We start from the raw sequence: 23,747 nt of genomic DNA on the forward strand, positions 1-23,747 counted from the left end.
TTCCTCCATTGTCCCCTCTTCTTTCTCAACTGACACAATGCATGTCAAGCAGCACCTCGCAGGGCGTCTCTCCCAGCCCTCTCTTCAGTGGGATGTGTGCTGCCCATCTTCTGCACTTCACACTCACTCTGCACCACCCTCTCCTCCTATGGACTTCCTGAGATCGAACGAAGGGTTTGTGTTATTTGATTTTTTTGTCCTCCACACTTAACAGATGTCTAGAGCATAATCTGAGGCACTAAGCAGATGTTTGCTAAGTGAAAAAATAAACTAAAATTTAGACTTAAGGTTGTGAGAACCTAAGGTTTTTGTACTTTCTCCATAATAATTTGAAATACAATATAGTGTGGTTTAGGAGAAAATCAAGGAAAAAGAAAAATCTCACCTAACTGGTTTGGCTCAGTGGATAGAGCGTCATCCTGCAAACTCAAGGGTCCCAGGTTCGATTCTGGTCAAGGGCATGTACCTTGCTTGCAGGCACATCCCCAGTAAAGAGTGTGCAGGAGGCAGCTGATCGGTGTTTCTCTCTCATCAATGTTTCTAACTCTCTATCCCTCTCCTTTCCTCTCTGTAAAAACAAAGCAAAACAAAAACAAAAACAAAAACAAAACTATATATATTAAATGTTTATAAAAAGAAAAATCTCAAAAGTGATGTTTTTAATCCAAAATAAGCATATTACAAAATGTCACAAGTATATATCAAACTAATTTGTCACTTAGGGAAACATGTACACTGGATATATTTTCTACCTCCTCTACAAACTTTTGACATAACAACAATGACTAATGTTGTTATGTCAAAATACCCAGCGTGAGACTGCAGGTTGTTGTTGCCCAGCCATCCCGGTAAGTGTATAGAATTATGAGTGGGATCATTTGTAAAGCTTGTCTCTGATTTGAACTGAAACCTACTTGCCAGGCCAAACAGTGCAGCTGAGTGTTGCCCAGCAACCAACATGATGCACTCAAATCTCCTAAAGGACCATCACTTGTCTTCAGCGCACCATTTTACACAACATATGGAAAAGGAAAAGAGTTGTGTTACAATTAAAATGAAACAATGTACTTTTTTTCAAGCAGAGGATCATTCCACAAGCACTGGAGACTGAGACTGTGAAGTGGAGCTCTAAAATACGCATTTGTGAAGTGGGAGGTGCGATAAAAGCTGACTCTCCACCTCCAAACCATAATGGAGAGCATCCAAATTCCCCGCGGCTCTCCCTCAAGATGTGGAGACATGCTTGTGCCGGTGTGAGCCAGGCCTGAGGGAAGCCTAGTGGCTTTTAGCATCAGCCACTGTTTCCCTGGTAGTGCCTAGTGACTTGACATGTAAAGTCCATTAGAAAGCAACCACCCTCTAAGCTGCATGCCACAGTCACCCCCACAGCCTGCCCTGGGAGAGAGAAAGCATCTTCTCTCTGGCTCCCAGCCTCAGAGAATATAAGGGTAGAAGAGGTCAGACATGGCGTCCCCACCTCCCCAAACTATGGAAAAGCAGGAAAGAAGCAGACATGAAAGAAAGGGTCTTGACAGTATTTCCACTTTCATTTTCATCTCAATCCTGTCATGATTGTGGTTTATTTATGTGAGTCAATAAGTAAATTTCTCTTTTTGTTTGTCTGAGTTGGTCTTGTTTCTGTCATGACTAATCAAAGATACCATTACAATACCCAGGACTCCAGCAGATTCAATGAACTTTACTGATTACATTTTTGCTTTCCAGAAATAGAATTCTTTCATAAATAATTTTTATTTTGTAGGGAAACCAGCTTCTCGGTTTTCATATATGTGGGACCCATTCCTATGCTCATATATCACCTAGGCTTGATACAATTAGTGGCTGATGATCTCCAGCATGCCTGGCTGATCTCCTTCCTCTTGATTTCTTGGCATTAAGAATTCTGAATTTGGAGATATAAAACCTAAATTATGAATTTAATCTCTGCCACTCTGTAATAAAATAACCTATAATAAATGTATTCCCACACTCATAAAATAGGTAAAACCCACCTGTACCAACCATGTCACCGAGCTCTTAAAAGGATTAAATAAAATGAATGACATGCCTATACTTTGAGTAACTTACTGCTGTTAATTACTAGTATTTCCTAAGGCTTAGTCTTTCAAATCTCAATATCTTTTAGTTTACCAGTATTATTTCAATTATATGACTATATTACCTTTCAATGACATTAACAAAATAATTTTTCTTTGATTTTAAAAATTACCAATATTTTAAACAATTAACTGTTAATAAAAATGTATATCTCTCTTACTCTCTAGCCTCGGATAACCACTAGTCCACTAAGCACACAATGCTGTTGCAGTGATATAGAGACATAAAAATAACTGATAATTTATTACTTGTAACGAAGTGGAACATTAACTAATGTTGCCATATAAAATATTTCCTAACTTTTAAATATTACTTTTATCATTCATTAATTCTCTTTATTAAAGTTTATAAGTTGAATATTTAGTCAATTACTTAAGCCTGGTTTGCTCTATTGGTGATGATTTATAATTCTATTTTGGTTCATTGCTTATTAAGAAATTATAATGGATAAATACAGAATTTAAATTTAATATATGTGATGTTAATGATCAAGTAGAAATCTATTATTTCACACAGTGACCTCTTATATGAATATCAATAAGATCCTTGTCAACATCTAGGATTATCAAATAAATAATAGGTCCTTTACAAATGGTAAATGTGAGAAAGCTCCCACTGGCAAAACGTATAAAACTATCACCATAACATATATAGCTATGTTATCTGAAAGTGATATATACACTCCCATGAATATTGCAGCATTATTCATAATAACTGAGTTATGAAAATTATCTAAGTGTTCATTGATGAATAAGTCAGTAAAGAAAACACACATTTTCTTTATATATATATATATATATATATAGATGGATAGATAGATAGATAGACACAACGATACATTACCAAATAAAAAAAGGAAATACTGTTATTTGTGACAACATGTATGAAACTGAAGTACATCTTGCTAAGTAAAATAGACAAAGACAAATACTGTAGAGTATCAATTATATGTGGAATCTAAAAAAAGTCAAATTCATAGAAATAGAGAGTAGATTGGTGGCTGCTAGGGGCTGGGGGATGAGGGAAATGGGAAGATGTTGGTAAAGGGTACAAACTTGCAATTATCTACAATAATAAAAGCATAATATGCAAATCAACCAAATGGCTGAACAGCAGAACAACCATCTGGATGACCACACTATGACACGCACTGGTACCAGGCCAGCCAAGGCGGGTGCAATGTGATTGGTAGGAGGCCCTGCCATTGCCCCATGATCACCCTGCACAGGGAGGCCCAGGCCACTGATCAGCAGGCTGCAGCAGGTGGGCGGGGCCTCCCTCTGTGGGGCAATCGATCATGAGACTCCCAGACTATGAAAGGGCACAAGCCAGGCTGAGGGACCCCCCTTCAGTGCATGAATTTTATGCACCAGGCCTTTAGTAAGATAAATAAGTTCTGAAGCTTTAATGTATAGCATGGTGACTATTAATTTTACATAGTATACCTAAAATGTGCTAAGAATGTAGATCTTGAGCTGATGGATGGGTTTGCAAAACCCTTCACATACTCTGTAGATTTCTGTTAAATAAAGGAAAAACTAAAGGATGAGAAAGAAACACTAGTAAGGAAAATTGGTTTTAGAGTCAGAAGGCCCTGTTTCATTACTTCTTTTGTTGTTGCTTCTGCTGTTGTTTCCAGAAATATTGAGGTATAATTGACAGATAAATTGTAAGATATTTTAAGTGTATAAGGTGATGATTTGATGTACGTATATATGTAAAAGGATTCCTCTTATTAAATTACTTAACCCAGTCTGTCACCTCACATATTGAGATTTCTTTTTCTTTTTGGTGAGAACATCTAAGTTCTACTCTCTTAGCAAAATTGATAATACCCTACAGAATTAACTATATCAACTCACTCATCTTATAACTGAAAGTTTGTACCCACTTACCTCCCTCACTCTATTTCCCCTGCCCCAGCCCCAGGCAGACACATTTCTACTCTCTCTTTCTAGAAGTTCGCCTATTTTTTTTTTAAATTCCACATAAAAGTGATATTATGCATTATATAAACTACAATTTCTTTATTCATTCACCTGTCAATGGACACAGGTTGTTTCCTGCTTTGGCTATTATGAATAATGCTTCTATGAACTAGGAAGAACAGATATCTCTTTTAGATAGTGATTCAGTTTCCTGGATAAATATCCAAAAATGGGTTTGCTGGATGATATGGTAGTTCTATTTTTAATTTCTTAAGAAATCACCATAATGTTTTCCATAGTGACTGTGCTAGTTCATTCTATCTTAAATGAATGAGTTTGGGCAGATTATGGAAGTTCTCTAAGCCTCTGTTTCCTTGCCTATGAATGAAATCAACTTCATCTCTCCCATAGAATGATTTTAAATATGAAATGTGATAATATACCTAAAATAATAAATCCATTAATCATTATGGTACATTACACATACACATAAGCTTATTGTACATCTTTTTCTAAAAGTACAGTAACTGTTAAGAAGAGCATATCAGTTGCTAATGAGTGCTTTTTGAATTTGAAAATGAATTATAGAACCTGATCTATTTGTCTAAGGCTTTCCAAAATTGGAGCCCCTCTCCGGAATCAGATCCTCTATCTTTGTTCAAACACCTTATTCTCTATTGCTTTTTCTACTTAATCTAGGGAACTACTTGTCAAATTTAGTATCATTATCAGTTGTGCAATTTGTGTCAGGTAATTTATTACTGGTAATAGCAATGTTGTTTGTAAGTGATTTACTTTTTTAACAAGGTTTTTTTATATTATTTCAGAGAGAGGGATAAAGAGAGAGAGAGAGAGAGAGAGAGAGAGAGAGAGAGAGAGAGATCAATAATGAGAGAGAATCATTGATCAGCTGCTTCCTACATGCCCCCTACTGGGGATCAAGCCCACAACCCAGGCATTTGCCCTGACCAGGAATCAAACCATGACCTCCTGACTCATAATTTGATGCTCAACCACTGAGCCACAGCAGCTGGACTGTAATTTATCTAACTTTTAATATAGAATAAATTATTATTATCCCCAAAATAACTTCATGCTCACTTACTTACATTCTGAAATGTTCCTCTGAAAGAAAGAGTGGAGTGAAGTTACCATATAAGAAGCTGTGTGTCACCCTCTCTGCTGCCCACAAAATGGTGTCTGGTTAGTAAACAATATCTGTTATTTATGTTTCTTAAGGGGGAAAATGTTGGAGTATCTTTGGAAATTTTAAAGTAATTGGCATTTGTGGGAATAGTGTGCATGTGCATCTCCTAGCCTGGTGACAGATAGGAATGCAGAAGCATGGGCAAGGCTAAGATGAGAATGGATAAAATTGGAAATTTGTAAGTTGCCAGAACACATTTTTAAGCCAAATTACAATTATACTATTTATATAACTGTGAAGTGAAAGAAAGTTTCTATACACAAAAAGCAAAGATCACAGTATATACAAGATCGGACAAAAGTAGGCCCACAGCTATTCATATGGGGGGGAAAAGTACAATGACTAACCTATGTATATAAAAGCCTAAGTGACCAGCCAACTGTTTGGTAGCTATGACATGCACTGACTACCATGAAAACATAGAACAGACTGATGAATCTCTGAGGGAAGGGAGGAGGGGGAAGGGCTGGAAGAGTTTAACCAAAGATCTTACAAGCGTACTAGAGGCCTGGTGCACAGATTTGTTTTACCGGTGGGGTCCCTCGGCCTGGCCTGCAGGAATCTGGCTGAAACAGCAGTCTGACATCCCCCAAGGGGTCCCAGATTGTGAGAGGCTGCAGGCCAGGCTGAGGAATGCCACCAGTGCACCAGGTCTCTAATAAATAATAATACAAAAATAAAACTGTGTTTCGTGTACTCCTCTTGCCATACCCTGTCTTTGACTTAATAATTCTTTTACTTTTACTTTTTAACTGTGAGCCTAGTTTTATGCCTTCATGAAGGTGAGGCTGGTGTGGCAAGGGAGCCACTCACCAGGATGAGTTTTGGAGAAACATTATGGGCATATAAAACTGATTTCAAACCCCTCCATACTCAGATATACGTAAGTGCTGGCTGTGCTGGAATCCTAAAACGTATACTCACGAGTTAGGTTCCTTTCGGACCTCCTAATATTGAAAAGCTATTGGAGTATATATTACAGTGAATGTTTCATGGATGTCCTTCCTTCCCAGCCCTGGGTCTGATTCCTATCTTGTTTTCCTATTCAAGGTTTGTGCTTCACAATCCCAATCATTCCAGTTCCACACAGATGCACTAAGGAGCCTTTCTGCCCAGGGCAGCACCTTTGCATTGAATACATTCACCCTCAGAAGCTCTTACCTAAAGAGCCCTCTGCACCTCCTTCACCCTGCCTGGCCACCTGTTTCAGGGTCAGTGGCTCCATCTGTCCCTCTCCCATGTTGGAGAGAGAGGAAATGTAAAGTCATGAGTCCGTGCAGTAAAGCCCTCACTGGTGAGGCTCAGCTGAGCTGCAAACATGCAGCAGTTGTTCCAGCCCTTCATTGGGGATTAATTACTCGGCGGGAGCAGTCTGCCTAGCACGACAAAGCCATTTTCATTCATCAGCTCTGAGTGTGAGATTAATGAAAGCCATAGTCTCATTGGAATGAAACACTAAACTCTCATTTGTGCTGTCAATACTGGAGGAAATGGGACACTTTTTTCCTCCTACATAAATTTCTGCTTTCAGCAATAAAATCACATTAGATTTTCATAAAGCCAAGGATTGCACTTTGGGCTATATGGATGCCTATCTAAAGAAAGAAAAAAAAAAAAAATACCAAGTGTATTGGGTAAACAACAGCAGCCTCTGAAAGCAATGTGTACAAACAAATTTCAGAAGCCGCCCTCCTATTAGTATCCTTTTGAAGGGAGTAATTCTTGGCTTTGTTCCTCTCCAGCTTTGACACAAAAGCAACCACACACTGTTAAATGAACGGTTGTGGGGAAATAGAGCATGCATTTCTATTCTCAACGTTTTTATCAACACATACATGAGTTCATCGGAAATCTTCATTTAAATGTTGATTATCCTGAGGACTGAGAGTGCCATAGATAAGGAAGACACCAAAAGACCAGATCTCAGAGGTCTGGTCAGCCCTCAGACACCACTGGCTTCCTGAAGCCAAATCACTCCATGCCTCCCCCCTCCCCACCCAAAACAGGATCAATAAGAAACAGAAATAAAATTGCGCATGTCTCATGCTTTCAGAATCAGTAGGAGGGAAAGAATAGCACAAGCTTCAAATAAACTAGAGAAATAAATGCCGAATTACAACAGAGCCCCCTCCGCCATCAGCAGCAGCTTCGTCCACCAAGAGGACCAATGGGGAACAGCATGCCAGCAGGAGGGACCAAACTCACCACCCAGATTTTTGTTTCCTAATGTCATTCTGCACCAAAGGGTGGCAAGGCTCTTTGAAGAAGTGGTTCATTCCTGGTATGGGCAGGAAAGGTTTAAGATGAGCCTGGAACACCTTGTGCCAAAAGAATGGAGGTGCTTAAAAAAATGACAAAAAGACACCAGTGCCAGTTTTAAGGGGCTCCCACTGGCCAAGACTGGAACATTTTGAGAATTAAAATAAATAAGCACAGTGATGGATTAGAACCCAGTGAGTAAGAATCTGTGAGTCTAGCCCACCCAGTATGGCTCAGTGGTTGAGTGTTGACCCATGACCCAGGAGATCACAGTGCAACAGTCAAGGTGGGTTTAGTCCCCAACTGAGGCATGCAGGAGGCAGCTGATGAATGATTCTCTCTCATCATTCATGTTTCTATCTCTCCCTCCCTCTCCCTTCCTCTTTCTGAAATAAGTAAAAACATATTTTTTTTAATCTGTGAGTCTACATACCGATTGTAAATAGATAGGTAAATAAATCTACATACAAAGAATCATCCTTACAGAAAAATGCTACCTACTAACTATAGAAAAAAATAATCATTTTGTAAACGTGATGCTAAACATTGATCCATGCAAACATCAATGGGTGCTTAAATCTTGGATGTAGAAGTTTGATGAGTAACAAGATAATCACACAGCCTCAAAATATTTCCCATCACATTATTTATTAATTTTTATGGGGGAAATGACTATACAGTGAAGAAATTAGGCCATACATAATAAAGTGATCAAATTAAGATCACTAATAGGGGGCTAATGGACATAATATGACTTCAGATCTAATGCCCCCAAAAAGAGAAGATAGGTCAGTTATATAATGTCCCTGCCAAAAATATATAACCTGAATCTAATCATGAGGAAACACCAAATCACAATGTGCTGATATAAAAAATGAAGAATGAAGTATACCAGATTATCTCTAGGTCCTTCCAGTACTGAGCTTTTATGATTCTAAAGGAAATAAATATTATTTTAATATATTTTTATTGATTTCAGAGAGGAAGGGAAAGGGAGAGAGAAATAGAAACTTCAATGATGAATGAAAATCATCTATTGGCTGTCCTTACTGGCTCTAGCTGATTTTTGAGGTCCTCACTAAGAATCCAAAGCAGCTTTCCAGTTTTATCCCTTGCCATTTCCCACATAAACTCTTTGCTACAAGTAAACTAGTGCCTTTACTAGCTTCTAAACATATCCTATGTCTCTGCTGAGAGACTGACCTCCCCATGTTTTAGAGTAAGTAATGTATGTCATATTTAATAGGTGTGTTATATACCAGGTATTGTTTTAATGTCTTTAAATACATTAATTATGTTAATCCTTACAATAACCACAGGAACTAAGCAGAATTACAATATAAACTGCCATTTACAGATGAGGCAGTCGAAATCTGCCCAAGATTACACAGCTCTTGGGTGATATGTTGACCTAGGAGTTCGAACCTCAGAGTTCCCCAGAGTCACTACTGCTAATCACTGCACATGCTGCCTACTTCAAATCCAATCTGCTACTTAGAAACCTCCCTGTCCTCTGTCCCCACAGGGTCTCAGCGTCCTCTGATACCATAGCAAATATTTTTCCTGCTGCTCATTTCCCTGTTCCCCCTATCACATCATACTATTTCATAGTTCAGAGTGTTACTTCCCCCTCTTTTATCATTACTCGTCTTGTTATATGTTTGTGTCATACTCACCTAATTCTTCTAAGCAGAAGTCACACACTCAATGTTATTGATTTATTGCTTGATTTCCTTACAGTTTCATTGTTATTGCTTTGTTAGTTATACATAAAGTTATATAGTGCTATTTACTTCTTATACCTATAATGAATGAGTGGCATACTTGGACACCTAGTAGACTTTTTTCAGAATAGATCCATGCTTCAATTGCTTTGGAATAGTCTTAGATTGGATTTTTAAATTTTTTTGAAAAATAAATCCAGAGCAAAATCAAAATGTACTCATTCATTCAGTCCATGGTATTTCTAGAACATTTATTATGTAGCTATGTACTTATGGATTGTTAGGCCCTCAGATCATGGGCATTTAGAATTCAGATCCTCACAGCCCTGTGTAGAGTATACATAGATGCTGATGTTTGAGTTACAGCATGCTGCAATGAGGGCTTTCGTAGAGCTACAATAAGGATGATGGAAGAGCAATTGCACATTGAACACTGACAGGGGAAACATGGAAGCTTCCAGGAAAGGGTCACATCTGAGGTTAGTAAACTAAGAGAAGCAAGTGGCTGCATTTTGAGAAGAGAGATCAGCAGGTGAACATATACCCCCCAAAAAGGGTTATATAAAATGGCAGAGTGTGGTTAGGATAACTGCATTGGTATGTGTAGGCTGTCAGGGAGAGACTGGAAGAGAAAATGGAAAGCATCGGAGAGCGTCATAGGCCCTTGGATCAGCTGCCTCTTGTTCTGCTTCACAGTCCCATTTCAAGAAAAGCTCTCTGAGCTTCAAGTCCTTTTCAGTGGTAGAAGCTCACCGTGAGCTTGTGTAATGTTTTGCTTCCTGTTCTGATTTTCTCCAGGTCCTCAGCTCTTCAGTATAAGGCGCTCAGAAGATTGTAGGGTGGGGGGTATAGACCTCTTGGGACCACCCTCACCAAGGGTCCATAAATGCTTCTTCCTGTGGTACTCAGGTGCTATGGGTTCTGAAAGGCAGTCTAGACCGTCCTCAGAAGACCCCGGCAGAATCCAGGATAGAAGGAACCCCAGTTGCCCAAGGCAGTAACCAGTGCACCTTTGCATTGGTTTATCCCTTTCCTCTTCATTCCTCCATCTCCCTCCTGCCCTGAGATGACCTCCCCAATACACTACCTGTACCGCCCACGTGCTATTCCACACTCGGTCTTTGAGAGGAACTCAGGCTCATCTACCAGACTAAAAAGTTCTGGTTTTATATGTAAATGCTACAGAGAGCCATCGGTTGCTTTTTAGCAGGAGAGCAATATGATTAGCTCTTTAGTTGCTGGAGGAAAAGATCGCCAAAGACAAGCCTAAAGGCTGGAAAATTAAATAATCAGAATTTCTTCATGTCTACAACAACACAGACTTATTGACTACACCCCAGGAGGTAGATCAATTTTTTAATGAGAAAATAACTAATCAGATGGCACGTTCTGAGTGCATTTTAGGAAAAGAAACATGTGCAGGGACTAGCTCTGGCTACAGGATAAATTATTAAGGAGTCTTCACCTTTTCCTTTTTTCATGTTCTTTTGGCCTCTTTTTATTGTAGTAGCAGTGGTATGCTGGTAAATTACTTTCAAGGGGAAGAAAAAAGCACAAATACTACTTTGTAGTATTTTCTGGGAATACTCATACCATGGCCAATTTCAAACCGCCAAGGGTTTCATAACATCTCGCAAACTTTCTGAATATATAATAACCCTTTCCTCTTCAGAAGAACATTGTCTCCTTTGTTCTCTGTACTTGCACAGAGTGGTGTGTCATTACACTGCAGGTCCCAAATTGCAGTTCTTTGTTGTTCCTGAATAAACCCATTTTTTTAAGAAATATCTGGCTGTTTGTTTAAAGCACATGTGTCAAACACAAGGCCCGCGGGCCAAATCCGTCCCACCAGGCCTTGCAATGTGGCCCGCACCGCGCTGTCATCACTTCACTCCGCTGCGTTTCCATCACAATGACAGTTTATGACTGTTCAGTAAACCATTCGGCCCGCGATTTAGGCTGGATTTTAGATTTTGGCCCCTTCTCTGATTGAGTTCGACACCCCTAGTTTAAAGTCAACACTAACCAGTGGTCATTATGGAGCTATATTGCCAAATAGCTAGAATTCATGGGTCTGGGAACCAGCGGGTAGATGTAGGAATGATCCCATTCACCATCACTCCCAGCCACCCACCTGGACAACTGTGCTTTCCATCCCTGCAACTTTAGGCATTATTAGTCTTTGTCCTTGGTCCCAGAAGGGAGCACTTCCACCAAGCAATGCAGAAGAGGCCCACTAAACTTAAATGCTACACTTGACACCTGGTAACCTTGGACTCATCATGACAGTAATCCAGCTGGCATAAAAAGGAGTTACATAACCAGCAGGGGTAATAGAGCTTGATTATCTCTAGGAGGAAGAACTGCTGCCTACATATTAAGGGCAGGTAAAAATATGCCTGGTCCTCGGGTACCTCTCTTGGTTTTCAATGTAAATAGGCAAGGACAGTAACCATGTCCTAGGAAGGACATAGTGAGCAGAGGCTCAGGTTTCACAGGAATTAACCCAACTTTGCAAGTTGCCTTGATGAGCAGAAGTGCTAGGTAAGAGGAGGGGTGTATAAAATGGATAATAAAAGAGGAAACATAAATATTAGTTGTTACTTTAAGACCAACAACAATGTTGGGGCTATAATTTATGCCCCTAATTCTTTCATTTACTGTAGCAAGGCTGTGTACAGATGGAATAAACTGAATGGAAGAAGCAACTAATTCTGAATGGTGCAAAAGGCAGGCTATAGTGGATGCTTCCAGATTTCTTTCACAATGCTGGTTGATCCATCCCTCAGCTACTGTAAATACTGGCTGCTAAAAGATAAAATTCCCCCTTCTCTGGATAAATGTTTCAAAATGTCTCAGCAGAATTTATGAGGCACACACACACACACACACACACACACACGTATGCTCATATACGCAAAGCCAATGGCCAATGACAGACTGATACAGGCATGCAAAATGCCAGCTCTTTGCTGTAAGGAGGACCAAATCTATGGAACAATTACTATTGTAATGTCCAGGCTGAAACTGGTTTCTAGCCAAGATCACTGCCTGGCTTAGCTTTCTTCCCCTATTCTAATCTGCTTCCTTCTCCCCCTTCCTTTAAAGAATACTCTCTTAATAAATCACTATCCACAGGAAGCCAATTTCAGGTTCTGTTTCTAGGAAACTCAACTTCGGACAAAGTATATCTCAAGAGTAGGGAAGTAGGAAAAACAGCAGAAACAATTTCAAATAGCAGATCAACACTTAAGGCCAAACTATTTGGGGATTTTTCTCATGGTCCTTTAAATCATATTGGGGTGTTGTCAGCTTTTAGCAAGTAAAACAAGTTAATATCAACTTTGCAAATTTCCCTGAAAATTAAAGAAACTATTATAAGAAAGAGACCTAAAATAATTTGTCACATGTAGGCACTCAATAAAGAGTTGTTCTTATTACTAACAGTATTATTTTAAATATATATTTTTAATTTTTATCTTTATTATTGAAAGTATTACAGATATTTCCTTTGTTTTTCCCCCACTGACTCCCTCCACATGATACCTGCTTCTCCCAAGCCTTCACCACACTATTGTGTGTGTCCATGGGCTGTGCATATATGCATACAAGTTCCCCAGGTTAACTTCTCCCCATCCACCCACCCAACCCCACATTCCCTCTGAAATTCACCACTCTGTTCCATGCTTCAGTGTCCCTGGATCTGTTTTGTTCATCAGTTTATTTTATTCATTAGATTCCACGTCTGAGTGAAATCATGCAATACTTGTCTTTCTATGGCTGGTTGGCTTGTTTCGCTTAGCATGATACTCTTCAGGGTTTTGTGTTTTGTTTTTTAATTTTGTGAAAGCTTGTTTATGACTAGCAGAAGCAGGAGAGCTGGAGCAGCATGGTGGAAAGGCTTTCTGAAAGAGAGTCTGCCCTGCTCTGCATGCAGAGGGCTTTTCTATCATTGTTCTCCAATGCGAAATGAGTTCCAGCCCACTGACTTCTGAGCCCCCAGGTGCCTGGCTTAGGACATGAGGAGGGAGTGAAGGAACTGTGGGAATGATTGCTGTGACTCTGCAGTCATTGTGTTTTTGTTTTGTATTTTGGTTTTGATTTAAAGGAGGCAAAAAAAAAAAAAAATAGGGAGGGGGGAAAAATAAAGCAATATGTACCATTTTGGGGAAGTTCCTTACTGTTTTTGGATTGCTCAGCTTAGGTCTAATGTGGCATGCACATCTTTAAAATTGCACAATTAGCACCCCATGACAGACAAAATAAATAACTAATATATTTAAGACTTTAACTGCTGTTAGTTGAAAATAAATGGTTTAGCACCCCTAAGGTCACTTTGAGATTCTGAAGTCTTAGAATAATTGAAGCCATCAAGAAAAAAAAATAAAAATAAAAATGAAAAGCTCTAGACCTAAGGAAAAAAGATAACAGTCAGAAGAAATCAAAAGGAATCTATACTAAAAATCATTAAAAAAAAAACAATCTGGAAAGAGAGAAAAACAAAACATAAGAACAAGCAAAATAAATGTAGACAGGTTGTGAAATAAGATCACTAGTAAAATGGTTTTGTAATTCAAGCCGCATAACCCAATGTGAGTTAAATTGCATAAAATTAAAATTGTCTCATCAAAGTTCTTGGATGATGATGGGCAGGCACCATTGCTTACTTATTTACAGAGCTCATGGATAAGTAAGTTCCCAATCCCATGCCCCATGCCCTATGCTCTTTTCTGCCATAGAGGCACGGCCATAAACAACTTCACATGCTCAGCCTTATGCTATAACAGGGGGTGGCCATAACTCTCTATTCTGCCAATGAACTATACACGAAAGCGTCTAGGAAGTTCCTGGAATTTTCTTTTCTACTAGAAAAGGCACACCTACAAAGGATATTCTCTTTTGTCACTTCTCCCTTTCTGTTTTTGATTCTGGCCTGGCTTCACGCTATAGAAGCCATCTGGAATCTGTGAGGAAACATCACAAATAAGCTAAAGAGGAGAGAGTAGAGCAGGAACATTCTGAAGTCAGCAAACCACCTCAGAGACCTCTTCTGAGCTTCTTACACAATGTGGCTTGTAGCAGAGCACATCCCATTTAAGGTACAAACAATTACCCAGATTAGTGTTGAAAGACATCATAAATCAACTCAGACTATTGCTAAAGAAGAGAAAGAGTCCAGGTCTATGCAGAAAGAGCTGGCTAGGCTTTCAGGATGACAGGCATTGCAGAGGAACACTCACATACAGGGCGCATGGATGCCCAGCTGGCAGAGCTCACAGGTATAGAGCCAAGTGTAGCAGACCCAGGCTAACCAACATGGCCAAACAGCCACGGGAGGTTATAACTCAGAATCCAAGACAAAGCAAACCAGATAGGAGCTGCCACCAAGACAGGATCTTGGACAGAGGAATTAGCCTTGGGAACGCAGGGGGTAGGCCAAGTTTAGAGGCAGCAGCTAGGATTTCCCAAAGGGGAGTGAGCTCCACCAATAAAAGTGTGAAGCACCAGGATGCCTTTTCAGGAGTGGGCCAGGAATTACTTCACGCAGCCCTGGTTTTAAAAGATGTAAGATTTGGGGGGGGGGGGGTAGAATCTCAATAAGATTTACCAAACTGGGTCATGAGTCCTGCCTCTGTGCCCCAGGAAGCTCCTGAATACTGAATACTTATATTTTACATTAACTATGTGTTTGTTTCTCTCCTAAGAAAGAATTTAGTTTCTCTGAGGACAGGAATGATGCCTTATTCATATTTTCATACTCATTGCCTAGCAGAGTTAGCAAGAATTAATCCAAAATTTGTTTGAAGGATGGGTAATAAAAATAGTAACAGTATTCACTGAGCCCTTACAATATTTCAGGCACTGTGCAAAATGCTTCATTCGTGATGGCTCATTTATTAATATTTCATAGGAAATAGTCACTATCATTATTCCCACTTTACTGATGAAGAAAACTGGCATTATAGAAGTAAATTTTCCCAGAATGCCCAACTAGGATGTGGCAGACTCTGCTCCTGAAACCAGGCCATGTGCCCCCAGAGAACAGTACCTTGACCCATTAGTGGAAAGACAATAAGCACCAGAATCATTTAAGAGACTACTAGAGGATTATGACACTGGTCTCTTCTTTCTCTCACATAGAAAGTGGGCTTTGGTTCCTAGAAACATGGGTCTTCTTTTGCCCCTGGGAGTAATCAATATAGCTCTGCTTTAAAGAGCTGGGCATAAAGCAATGAGGTTGGGTAATTCCAAGAGTCAGAAGAAGTAGAAGTTGGGCATCATGGGAAAGGACTTATGTAACAGGCCACCTGGGGCTGCCTGCAGCAATCAGAGGGCTGAAGAGGCAGCAACGACAATGGATCCACCAGGTTTCAGGTGTACAATTCCATAACACTTCATCTGTACACTGTATTGTGTGCTCACCATCCATCACCATTTATCCTCCCCTACCCTTCTCCATCTCCACCTGCCCCATCTCCCTCCAGCAATCACCATGATTTTGTCTGTTTCCTGAGTTCTTTCTCTTTTTTTCTTTTTTGCTCACTCTTTTTTCTTTTTTGCTCAATACCTCCATTCCCAATGTCTGCCCTCCTCACCCCCACCCAGCTGTCAGCCTGCTCTCTAGCTACAAGCAAGAAATAATAATAGTGAAAAAGAGAGATCTTTAATTCCATACCACTAGTTACATAAAAGATTCAGAAAAGGAGCAAGTTCTTTCATGACCTAATTTTATTGTTTAGGAATCAATAAAATAAGGACTACTCCCATAATTTAATATATTAACTGCATGAGAGAGTTATATGAACAAATGTACATCTATTTCTTCCCTCCTAGATTCTAAGACACAAATAATTTGCCAGCAATTAGGTGAGATAATAAATTGTTAGAAAAATGAAATTGAGCAAAGAGATCATAAATATAATTTCATAACCAAAATTTTCTTTGATATTTTATTCTGTTTATAATTTTTAAATTATTCCCAGGCAATAATGGTTGAGAGACTGATAGATACATAGTGTGTCAATTAATCAACTATTAAATGTTTATATTGTTCTTATATAACATTCACAATACTGAATTTTAGAGAAAATACCAGAAACTCTGCAAGCATGACCAGGCTACCCAAAGGATGTCTGTTTAGTTCTGCAGTTATATGGCTTTTAAAGATAATTCCCTAATCATGTGGTACCCACGGGTTGCCAGCATGAGTTCATTAAGCAGTTCCAAGTCATTTGTGGAACCTGTGGTTTTGCTCAGCATGTTATTCTAAAGACAGAATTCAGATAGATTCATGGGATTAAACGTCAAACAATTAAAACCAAGCTCCCACAAATTAAAATGTCACGATGACACAAGTGTTCTCATGAACAGAGGAGAATAAGAGATATTCCAACAAGATATTCAATGAACTAAAGAGAGTTTTAGTAAGATTCATAGACCATGGATAAGTCAGTGCTCCTGGACAGTCATCATTACAAACTTCTGGAGACTTTTAGGATCAAGATAAGAGTCATTAATTACAGTTATTGGGCCTGGAGATAGAACTAGATTAGAAAGCAAGAGAAGCTGAAGAAAGGAATACAATAAAGCTATAGTGTAATCAGAGAAAGGCTAAGAAGGAGAAAAATATAAGCATTGGAAAAATGCAGAGGTTATGTTAAGCCAACACAGAGAAAACAGAGGAGAGTCCTATGGCAATAAGAAACAAAAGTGAGTTTCATACCTGAATTCTTCCCTGAATCGCTTTACACACTCACTCACAATACACTACTGAATACTCCATGAAGGCAAGAATTGATTCTCATCCCTCAAATTATGTAGCATAGTGCTTGCTCCATAATAGATCGGCAATAAATGGCTATTAAATGAATGACTGAAATAATATTGAAGCAGAAAGGATTGAATGGAACAAGCTACTAATGCTTCATGATACAAACTCTATTTTTATCCAAGATGGGAAGTTTCCAAACCCAAAAGAAATGGAAAAGAACAAAATAACCACTGTCTCAGAGAATTTCACTTAATTCATAATTCAAAGAATTTATTGAGGTGCTAATCAGTATCAGTGTCAAATGTTGGGACTAAGAGTATGTGGAAGATGGTCACGGGATTTTAATCAGCTTAACAATAACCCACAACCTTCGGACCAACTGGTCACGGGATTTTAAAGAATATTGACTTGCAAGTCTTTAATTGCACATAAAAATATATCAGTAGTACCAACTCATTTTGAGGGCTTCTTTTTTCCTGTTTCTTGAATTATAAGTCACCTAATTGCTTAATGTACAATAGTTTCTTGCATTGTTTGGAATTATACTAAAAGTTCTAGAGTTTCTTGTCTACTCCCTGATAACTAATAAGGCAATATTCCCATTAGTGGGTGCTTATTTTGATAGTGGGTGCTTATTTATTGTATTCTAATTTTAAAAAATAATATTTTAATCCTATAATTTAATGTTTCACACACAGAGAAGAAAACTTATTATTAATGGATTAATGATAATATTATGTTATAACATTCTGAAAAATAAAGATGTCAGTGCTCATAAATAATAAGAATGGTGCCTGGCTTCGGTAAACACTTAATCAATGTTAATTTTGTTGTTGTTGCTTTTCCAAAGTGGTCCAGATAAAATACTGAGACCAAGGAGCCATGAAGAACATCACCTTGTTTTCACTGGAGTAATATTCTATTAACAAAGCTGGGTTCAGTGAGCCAGAGACAGATAATAACTATGACTGGAAATGTCTGTTAATATCCATCTTAAAGTCAGTGAACAACACTGAGCACAGTCTTTATTGAAATTATTAAGGCATCCTGTTCCAAAGGTAACCCTTGTAACTTCATGGTAATTTAATCAAATGATGTGATAGACATGATAAGTTTGGATACATTTAAAAAATACAATTTTAAAATGAATGGAGGTGATTTAACTCTACAGAAATACCTTCCCTAGCTGAAGATGAAATATTCACTAAATAATAGATTTTAAAATCTTCTAACCAAATGTTGACCTTTCAAAAGATCAGATTAAACCACAACATGACTTAGTTAGCCTTATAAATCTTCATATTAGTAATTATAATACTTCAAAAGGTAAAGTTGAGAGTTTTTGCATATGGCATTATATTTTGTAAGATGTACATAGCTAAAACAGAGAAAAGCATAGTTCTTATGTTACTAGCTCTGGGCCGGATGCTTGATTTCTCTGATACTCAATAATCTAAAAACTGTATTATAATAATAATTTTCTTGCTCATTTCACAAAATTTTGGGTACACTGAAGCAAAATTATGTATGTGGAAACCTGCAAAATGCAACTCATTTTGCAAATTCAATAGTACTTTTATTTTGTCTTAAAATATTAGAATACTCATAAATATAAGCACACTAACTACTATATATATATAGTTGAGTTCTTAGAAGGAGCCACCAAATTATAATATGTGGTGTAATTATTTTCCTTCTTTGAATCTATTTTTCTCTATACAACAACTTTAAATTTGTAGAAAAATAGAGAAATGATATTATGAAAATTACAATAGAAGATTCTAACAGAATATACAAGCTTGAGGACAAGGTCAAGATAAGCTTACTGTCTGAAATTTAATTACTATCTGAAATTTAATCCTGAAAGAATAAATTAGAAAAATTAATTACCTTAATTACCTGAATCACTGACCCACCCTAAGAGACTTTGGAAGTATGTTGCTTCTAAGAACAAGGTATAGCTCAAATCCAATCATGCAAACTGGGTGATGAGAGCTATGAGCTACACAGTGGCTCTGTAATTTGTGTTGCATAGGGTAACACAGTGACTTCTTTTAAAAATTAAAAATAATTTATTTCTAAAATATTCCATTAATGAGGGATAAAATCATTTATCTAGGTAGAAATGTTCTTACAGCTAAATGTCTTAAAAATAACCAAAACATTACACCTATATCAGAGTGTACTGGTAAGATATCTGGGTCTGCTCCTGAGCTAACTAATTGATATGTTAGAATACTCACAGGAGCCCTAATCAGTTTGGCTCAGTGGATAAAGAGTCAGCCTGCAGACTGAAGGGTCCCAGGTTTGATTCCAGTCAAGGGCATGTATTATACATTGGTTGTGTACACATTCTCAGTAGGATGTGTGCAGAAGGCAGCTGATTGATATTTCCCTCTCATTGCTGTTTTTAACTCTCTATCCCTCTCCTTTTTTCTCTATAAAAAAATCAATAAAATATATATATTTTTAAAAGAACTCTCATGTATAATATATATGTAACTGAGTTCTTAGAAGGAGCCACCAAATTATAATATGTGGCTGTCAGGATATCTTTATTCTCCTTGGCTCAGGAAAAACCCTCCTTATGATCTAACAAATCATAGATCAATCTATATCTTCTTTGTTCTCCTCATTAAATATTGAAGACATAAAAAAATTATGGAATATGTTTAACTTTAGGAAACTGGATGAGTTTCCCTTTTACACTCTAGGTCAGTGATTCTCAAGCATTAATGTATGTAAGAACAACCTGGAGAGCTTCCAATAAATGCATATTTCCAGGCCTCTACTAGATTCTAGGTTTTCAGATTTTCAAACCAGTCTCTCCTGACTATTAAATTTTTGGCATCTCTATGGGAGCTAGAAAAGTCAGACATCTGAATCTGAAGAGCTACAATCTAGACTGGCTGGAGGTCCTTGAGCAATTCACCAAGGATCCAACAATCCACCTGCTACAAGACTTCTCTGAGAATCTAGGTATCCTTTCTCTCTACGCCTTCTGACTCATCACTACCCATAGCAACCTTTTTTAATATTGTACATCCTCAATTGCTCAGAATTCTACAAGGAATAGTAATTGATAAATCAAGTGAAAATTTGTTCTAGTAGCTCTTTCATAGACGACTTTTTAAATAAGTGCTGCTAAGAAGTAAAATTGTGTTAAGCAAATGATTTCAAAGACTATTCTCTGCACAGTTAAAATTTTTACACAGCCCATGCCAAGTATTTAATGAGATAGGAATAACAGAATGGTAAACTAATAGAGAGGAAGTAAAGTAACTGATGGAGTCTTTGAAAGATTTTAGTTATATTTAGAGTTTCCTCTCAAGTTTCAAGTTGAGTGCTTCAAGATTTTATGACTGAAAACAGGAAGAAAGACCTGACTATTTCTCCAATCACACTTCCTTGCTTCAGTAAGACTGTCTGTGCACTGGAACCTTAATCAAATATCCAAGACACAAGTCCTCGCTTTTCCTTTGCTAAGAGAAATTGCTGTTATAGTTGCATGTAGCTAAGTTTGCTGCTTCCTTTCCATGGGATATGGAAAACATAAAGAGATCCAAGGAAGAGTCACATGTGACCCCATAACCTAGTACGTAAAGAATTGAAATTAACTTCTGCTTTTAGCCCCTAGAACTCCTCTGCTATCGCATTGGGGAATGCACGTGGAAACTCAATCATTCTAAGACATATGCCTAAGACACTTATCACCACTTACGACACATCCCTTAGCAGCAGCAATTATCCAAGTCAGCTCTCTACCTAATGCTGTGTAGGTTCTATTGCACAACTGCAGGGAGTGCTGTTCACCCAGGCAATTAGGTGAATGGAGCCCTTGAAATCGTGCAACTGGCAGCCTTGATTCAAGGTAGGAGTGCCTTTAACTTTTGTGTTGTCCTGGAGAGATCAGAAAACATTCAGATCAGAAAGATGATGATGATGGTGGTGATGATGAACTGATGCTGATGGCCAAAATTAGTGAATATCTGCAATATGCTGATTACCCACATTATAAAGGAAGAAGGACTAGGTTTGGGGTAGGAAAGAGGGACTGATTCAATATCAAAGACTTTGAGAGACCTCTGCTAGTAACCACTATTTTCCTCTTAAAGTATATTGGAATGGGGTTAAAGTATTATAAAATGACAGTTTTATTTCTTTCCCAAAATGAGCAATGGGATTATGCATAGAAAAAATATGCAAGTAAATATTATAAGCTAATCTAGTACTAAAATTTTGACTTGGAATTTTTCCCCCATTTTCTATTTGCAAATTTATAGCACCATCAGAATAAAGCCATAGGAGGAAAAAAAAATTCTTGTAGGTTTTAAAGATTTAGGGTACTTATTCAAAAAAGAGAGTTTTGTGTGTTTTTTTTGAGAGGGAGAGATTTGAACAAATTCAAGTCAAAGTACTAAAATGTGTACAGCAGTTTTATAAATAATGTTCCAAAACATAAAGCCTTTAGAATCATGACACACTAAATGAACTACAATAAATGCAATAATTTTTTTAATTTAATTGTTGTATAGTCTTGGTCTACACCTTGGCAAAAATAATATCTGCATTTAGGGAAACATAAAGGCCACTAAGATGATTTCAACTTAATAGTCTCATATCTAGAAATCTATACAAGATTTTTTCCAACCTAGTAAAATGTAGTCATCCATTTCTGATTTTTTGGTTCCCAACTTCCACTGTTAAACTATGAAATCCTTCACAGGTTTTATATATGAAAATAACCTGAAATTTAATTACTGTCTAAAATTTAGCTGTCTGTCTTTACACTTTATTTTCTTTTATGAAGTTCTCATAGCATGATCTTTCCAAATACTTCCTTTAAAATAAAAAAAAATAGTCAAGTACCTTTTAAAAAACCCTTTCTCCAGCAGCTTTACATAATGTCAAGGCATTGAATAATTCACAAGATATAATTTTATTTAAATACTGAGAATAACATAAAATGGTATTACAATGAAAAAATACTGGTTTGCTACCTTAATGATAGTGGCAATGAATTTCATTCCTGAATCTGATCCCTATTTTTAACCAAAAAAAATCATCTTACTAATGTTTCCAGACAATTCCAAAAGCTATCTTAACATTAATTCATCGCCAAGGGCCCAAGCCCTGAATAATACATTCCTACATTACTGAGCAGAATCTATCACATTTTAAGAGCGATATTTTTTACTATAAAATCTGGGTCTCCGTCTGTACGTTTATAGAAGAATAAATTTTGTAAGTACTACTCTCAGAGTTCCAAAGAGCAAATTAATGGAGAAATGCAATTCAGATGAGCCTGCAGCCACCTCAGGAATGAGTGAGAGAGGTAGAGCTAGCCTCTCTCTCTTTACAACAGCCAACTGAGTCCACCCCCACCGACTGCAGCACTCAATCTCTCTCTGCTTTAAACACATGCTCAAGTAATGATAAACACCAACCCGGTGTCTTCAGGAGGATAAGCCAGACATTAACTTCTAAGTTTTGCTCAGATGCTTTGAACACTATAGTGTTTTGTGTTTGTTTGGTTGGTTTGTTTGTTTTTCTTGGTTAAGAAATACACATGTTGTTGTAGTCATGGCACACTGGAAGAAAAGACCCCTTCCCTGGTAGAAATTCGGCTTTGAAAAGTCCACCTAGTTGGCTAAGCAGCATAACCTGCTTTCTTATCAGTGGCGCTGGGGACGATGCCTCAGATGGGAAAGTGGCTCATGAAGTATGCAGGAGCCGTGGGTAAGACAGGCTCGCTTTAAAACTGGAGCACAGCGCGGAGTGGAGGTGGCGAGTCGGGTTCAAGGTCAGGAGGAGCGGAGGAGCAGCGAAGAGCAACAAAGACTTACCTGCAACACTTTGGTCAGATTGTCAAACAGAGCCTGGCCAGCACTCACTTTGTATTTGACGCCCCGGACGGTCCCGTTTTTGCTTAGGATGTTGACCCTCCTGGTGCCAAAGCCCTTCTCGCTGGCCGCCCTGGCCAGCGCCAGCAGGCTGTCCTGGTCGCTCTCCTGCTCGTCGCCCTCGGAGCCCAGGTGGCCGTTCTGCTGCCCGTCGGGCTCGCTCAGGCCGTCGATGCCGCAGACGCTGGCGCACTCGGAGTCCAGGGAGCCGGCCGGCTGCCCGTCCTCGTACACCTCCCGCAGCACCCGCCCGCTGTGCGAGGACGCGATCCGGAACCGCACTCTGCGCGGCCGGTCGCCCTCCGGCTTCGTCTCCCGCTTGAGCATGGTCACGGTCACGGCCACCCCGCACGGCGGGTCACATCGTCCTGTCAGTCACAGCAGGAGGCCCCCTGCCCCGTGGCCTCATCGGGAAGGCATTCCTGGGGCAGCAGCACGCATAGGAGACGAACATCGAGAGGAAAGAAGATTCCCAAGAACTCACAGCGCATCTCTGCTATGAATAATGAATGTGAGTGTGTGTGTGTGTGTGTGTGTGTGTGTGTAAGAGAGAGTGTGTGTGAGTGTGTGTGTGTGTGTGTGTGCGCGCGCCCGCTATGGTTACCTTTAAACTAAAACCTGCAAAACGATCCCAGCCGTTAAATATTCAACAGCTATGGTGGGCTCTTGAGCAGGACAAGTGCAAAAAAGCGGCATGCAACGGGACAGAAAATAAGGGTGGGCGAGAGAATGAAAGACTTGAACTTCAAAGCCAATAGGGAGCGCTGGAAAGGATCTTAGTGACAGAAGTATGAATGCAGTTCACTATCCAGAGTCCAGGCCAGAGAGAAAATAGGG

At 38.8% G+C, this 23,747-nt stretch overlaps 1 protein-coding gene across 2 annotated transcripts in view; it reads right to left on the reverse strand.

Moving 5' to 3' along the window:
* Positions 1-23,275, reverse strand: part of GRXCR1 (glutaredoxin and cysteine rich domain containing 1) — a 73,644-nt gene extending 50,369 nt beyond the window's left edge. For both annotated transcript variants that reach the window (XM_045572998.1, XM_036424201.2), the window contains exon 1: positions 22,854-23,275. In XM_045572998.1, the coding sequence (XP_045428954.1) occupies positions 22,854-23,237 (384 nt within the window). In that variant the 5' untranslated portion in view covers positions 23,238-23,275. The remainder of the gene's footprint in view (positions 1-22,853) is intronic.
* Positions 23,276-23,747: the final 472 nt, after the last annotated feature.

The sequence above is a fragment of the Pipistrellus kuhlii genome, unplaced genomic scaffold (assembly GCF_014108245.1).
Source record: "Pipistrellus kuhlii isolate mPipKuh1 unplaced genomic scaffold, mPipKuh1.p scaffold_m20_p_1, whole genome shotgun sequence".
Lineage (NCBI taxonomy): Eukaryota > Metazoa > Chordata > Mammalia > Chiroptera > Vespertilionidae > Pipistrellus > Pipistrellus kuhlii.